General features: G+C 40.4%; 1 protein-coding gene across 1 annotated transcript; it reads left to right on the forward strand.

Annotated features, from left to right (window-relative positions):
• Positions 1-2,825: 2,825 nt before the first annotated feature.
• F4813DRAFT_372885 (uncharacterized protein) lies at positions 2,826-4,362 on the forward strand. Its single transcript, XM_049244750.1, has 4 exons — positions 2,826-3,058; positions 3,121-3,225; positions 3,289-3,662; positions 3,742-4,362. The coding sequence occupies exons 1-4, from the start codon at positions 2,894-2,896 to the stop codon at positions 4,208-4,210; spliced, it is 1,113 nt and encodes a 370-aa protein (XP_049096011.1). The 5' UTR covers positions 2,826-2,893; the 3' UTR covers positions 4,211-4,362.
• The last annotated feature ends 322 nt before the right edge of the window (positions 4,363-4,684 follow it).

Consider the following 4,684-nt stretch of genomic DNA (forward strand, 5'->3'; position numbering starts at 1 on the left):
CTAATAATACCAGGGGTGTAGCTTTAGATAAGGCATGAAGATCTTATGTAGTCTACGTGATTCTGGGGATAATGTTTACGCGGCACAAAAGCCCCCGAGTCTAGAGGCTTGGAAATTAGAAAACGATGCAAAAAGGCATCCTATGATGAGCTCTCTGCTAAATACTATGTAATGAGTAGGCTAGATTTGCATCTATCACCTTATTGGAATAATAGTCTCATACCTATATCGTCTTAGTACCAATGTCCGCACGTGTAAATTTATTGTATCCTACATTGCTACCTAATCTTTTGACGTCGTAGTTCACTTGTCCTCCTCTCAATTACACGGGCATTCAAAGATATTTATCAAACTCTCTTTTCACTATCTACCCAGTTACCCACTCTCTCGATCAGCTAAGAATCCTGATTATTAGTTATTAGCACTGTAGAGCTTGGATAATGTTCGTTCTAGCAGATATTGACATGATATATGCGCCGTTGAGAAACACGGATATCAGGCTACTTACCTTTGGAAGCAAGAATAAGTAGTCTATCAGTTCTACCTCTATACGGTATCATTCTCTCTAAACTTCTCTAAACTTGAAGTATACAGCATTATCATAGCTTTGGGAGATCAGAGCCCTAAGAAACTGATAGGTATCGATAAATGGACAGCTTTTTTCTATTAGGAACAATTTGTACAAGGCACTAGAAAACCTATCGCAGCAAGTATGGTCTCTTAAAGATTCTCATCTTTGGATAGATACAATCTGTATCAACCAAGATGATGATGAGAACGTTTACGTCTATTGGGTGCTTTATGCTATCTAGCTAAATACACATAGCGGCGCTCAACCAAGATGACAATAGCGAGAAATCCGAGAAAATACCGCGGATGGCACGTATTTATCATTCGGCTTCTCGGGTTATTGTTTCGATAATAACGACGGATACCTTAACTGAAAGTGGTATGGAGCTATTGTCCGACCTAGCTGATGGCCTAAAACCCGTTTGAAACGGGGGGTTTGACCCTAACAAACGCAGGCAATATTTTGATGAAGAGTGCGGTGGAGACAGCTGGATGCAGCGTCCCTATGCCTCATTGAAGAAACTCACGAAACTAACATGGTTCTCAAGAGTTTGAGACGGAAAGTGACACCAGCGGCTGAATAGCCTACTATCATAATTGGTAAGTATCAAGTACACATGCTAGGTCTATTCAACTTATGGTCCATGGTTCACAGTCACGGGCTAGTGTTTAACGAGCCCCAGCTTAGGAACCTTGAAGATACACGGATGATAATTCACGAGACAAAAGTGATAGAGGAAGCCGTAATGTCCCTTGACACTGCCGGATTTCTTCACAAGATTTTGGCATATGGAGAGGCCGAAGCAGCACTCCCACACGATCAAGTCTATGGCATTCTTGGTCAAATTCACGCCTTCATCGAGAAGACCAATAACCGATTCCTTCCAATTAATACACCAAATTATATGAGGTTTACAATGAGTTTGTAGCGTATAGATTTGAATATGCCAGAGATCTAAGACTACCGGAGACAACGTCTCGGAAACTCAGAGGGGTTCCATCCTGGGTCCCCGATCTTCGATATCTGGGATCAAATATGACTTGGATACCCCCACAGATCAAGACCAACCTAAAGCTGTCGAAGTCTAAGAGAGAACTACAAGTAAAAAGCGTCAAGGTTAGTATCTGTCAAACACTAATACTGCCCATACCTAAAATTAGCCTATGCGTTTCGCATCCCAGGGACCGTATCGATAATATGGGGGGAAAAATCATCAAACCATCTGCGGCAATCACAAACCCGTCCTATGAAGTATTGAGAGAGAAATAGTTCGAAAATACTTCGAAGAATTATAGATCTCAAGGAAAGGAATTGTATGAAAGCCTGTCTGTTTTCATTGCGGAGCGGCACAATGAAGATTTATCCAAAAATCGCCTAACGAAAGACGAAGCTTCACTTAATCTCCTCGTATTATTAGACAATATAAAAGTCCTGTTCTGGGATGGGATTTTTGACATTTGCAATATACACGATCATATTGTCAGGACTAAATGGTTTCAACAGCACCATTGCGAGTTCTTTGATTTGTTATGGCATCCAAGGGAGTAAGTGAGGTCGGAATATAATAGGTAACCTACTACTGGGTCTGATTACAATTGCCTGCACATTGGATAGTTAGGGATAAACTAGCATGGTAAACCGGCATGTTCGAGATTGTATCATATAGACTTTACGTCGAAAACCGGTATATAAAAGTTAATATTATCTATAGAGAATATTTGTTACGTTAGCTGTCAAGTTTTGATTATGTGGTGTCGACTTAACAAACCCCCACGTTTTGATTCTTTTTCCTATTGTCTTTTCTCGGCTCGAAGCGGTTGACTACCTGTATGTATGCACTCTGGTTGTAAAAAAGCCTTCCCTTGAGAAAACTCATGACAAACGATACAACTATAGAGAAAATGCATTAGTGTGAGTTACCTTGGAGTTCGTCATCTTGAATTACGAGGCCCGGCAGACCGAATACCGAAGGGTTTGTATAGCTGAGTAACTTGATTGTAATACCAGAGCAACGTGTTCCTAACCAATAAAATAGCGGAATTAAGCAACAATACGACCATAGGCTCGTACTTTAGAGACACACCCGTCCATGTCGATTGCCAAATTGGGAACCTAATGTTCTCATTATTAGACGTTGTAGTAATATTAACACTTAGCACTACAACGGTGTCTTCCTTTTTGGGTAGTTCATATGATGACGAATTGCGTAAGGAAAGAGAAAATATCAAATACGAGTATTATATAACTTAGGTACCTAGTCTACACGGAATCCAATAATCTAGAAAAGCATTGGTAAACTGACGTGTTTTTCCAACTGCATTTATGATCGAAATGAATTCGCATTTGGAGAGTAATGTTGTTGATATAGAGATTCCCTGTTTTGTGTTTTTTGCGCTTACCCCGCTGTTTCTATCTATACGGATACTATCTCGACTCAAAACCGGCTCCGGGATTGGATGGGATGATGGGACGATCATAGTCTCGTGGGTATGGTGAACTCAAGTCTAAATCAGTATTTTTTACATCAGTTGACCTTCCTGTCCTCTAAGGCTTTCGCGCAGACCGTCTCAGGACTTTTAATAGCTGCCTGTAAACACGGGTTCGGACAGCATATATATAATATTCCAATTCAAGATCAAACGTTGGCACTAAAGGTAATCTATGCACGGGTGAAATTCTATCACTCTGTCGAGATAACAAGCTAACGCATAAAACAGCTCTACTATGTTGCCCAAGCATTCTACAAGCTCACGTTAAACCTAACTAAGGCATCTATACTCCTATTGTATCTCCGCATTTTCCTTCAGCGATGGTTCAGGATCTCATGCTATGTCTTGCTGGGTATCATTTTGAGCTATATGCTGGCAACCGCTGCTTCCTCTATATGGCAGTGCACTCCAATAAGTAGGGCCTGGGACAAGTCTGTACCGGGAACATGCATTAGTATCACTAGTAACTGGTATGCGAATGCGGGTTTCTCGATCGCTACAGATATTATAATCCTCGTGCTTCCCATGCAACCCATTCTCCGGTCTAATCTGCCGCCGAAGCAGAAATGGGCGCTGATGATTGTGTTCGCTTTAGGGATCTTGTGAGTTATGAATGGTTTCTTATCCCTGGCACTGAGTATATATAATGAAAAGGGGGAGTGGGCTGACTTGGTTTGTTAGCGTAACCATAACGAGCATCCTACGCATGCAGACAATCGATTTCTCGTCTACGAGCTCCGATCCCACCTATGATGTTGCTTCTTCAACTTGGACAGTTATTGAAGAGAATGTTGCTATAATCTGTGCTTGTCTTCCTATGTGTAAAGGACCGCTCAACTGGCTATTTCCGTCGGTATTTATGTCGACATCAAAGCGCACCTCATCTAGCTATCAGCCGGGTCAGCCGACGATTAACTCTGGCCGGAATTATTGGGCCCCGACCCGCGGTGACAGCGAGATGCTGAACACGCGTGTGACATCTGTTCAGGGATGTAAGTCTACCGGCAGTAGAAATAGTCAGGAGTATATGCTAGAAGATACCGGATCACTAGATCGTAGCAGCGATGTGGATGAAGTTCGGGGCATTCGGAAAGTTATCCAATATGATATCACAGTACACACATCCGGTGATAGTAAAGAGTCGGTCTGAATCTTAGGGTCCTAATTGGAAACACAGATGTATATCAGTATAGTAAGAAGGTAGTATAGATAGACTGGTAGAAACAAGAGGCTTTGAGAATAAGTTGCCGGCCGTGAAGTGTATGTTGTAATGAAAATGTGCGCTTCCTGTAATAATCACAGTTCTTAGTGTGTGGTCTGCTTTTATGATTAGGGTAAAACCTGTCAGATTAGTCAGCCATGTCAGGTAACCTGAAAATCCCTAGTCTTATGTAAAATAGCGGTATAACATGCGTTTCCACGATTTTACCTTAATTAATTAAATTATTAAAAATATAATAAATTAAATTTTAAATAACGTTTATTTAATACGTATTAATTATATAATAATTAAAAGTTTTATATGTTTAAATTATATAAGTTTTAAGAATAAAATCTTAACCGGTATTATATAATATAATACGTACGCGTTAAAATAAATTTTAAATAAATTATTATTTATTTA

Source organism: Daldinia decipiens, assembly GCF_022478715.1.
Source record: "Daldinia decipiens strain CBS 113046 unplaced genomic scaffold F4813scaffold_41, whole genome shotgun sequence".
In the NCBI taxonomy this organism is placed as follows: Eukaryota; Fungi; Ascomycota; class Sordariomycetes; order Xylariales; family Hypoxylaceae; genus Daldinia; species Daldinia decipiens.

Coding starts and splice junctions, on each gene's coding strand:
- F4813DRAFT_372885 (XM_049244750.1), top strand. CDS start 2,894: ATGATCGAAATGAATTCGCATTTGGAGAGTAATGTTGTTGATATAGAG. Junction 3,226..3,288: donor ATCAAACGTTGGCACTAAAG/GTAATCTATGCA, acceptor CGCATAAAACAG/CTCTACTATGTTGCCCAAGC. Junction 3,663..3,741: donor GTGTTCGCTTTAGGGATCTT/GTGAGTTATGAA, acceptor TTGGTTTGTTAG/CGTAACCATAACGAGCATCC.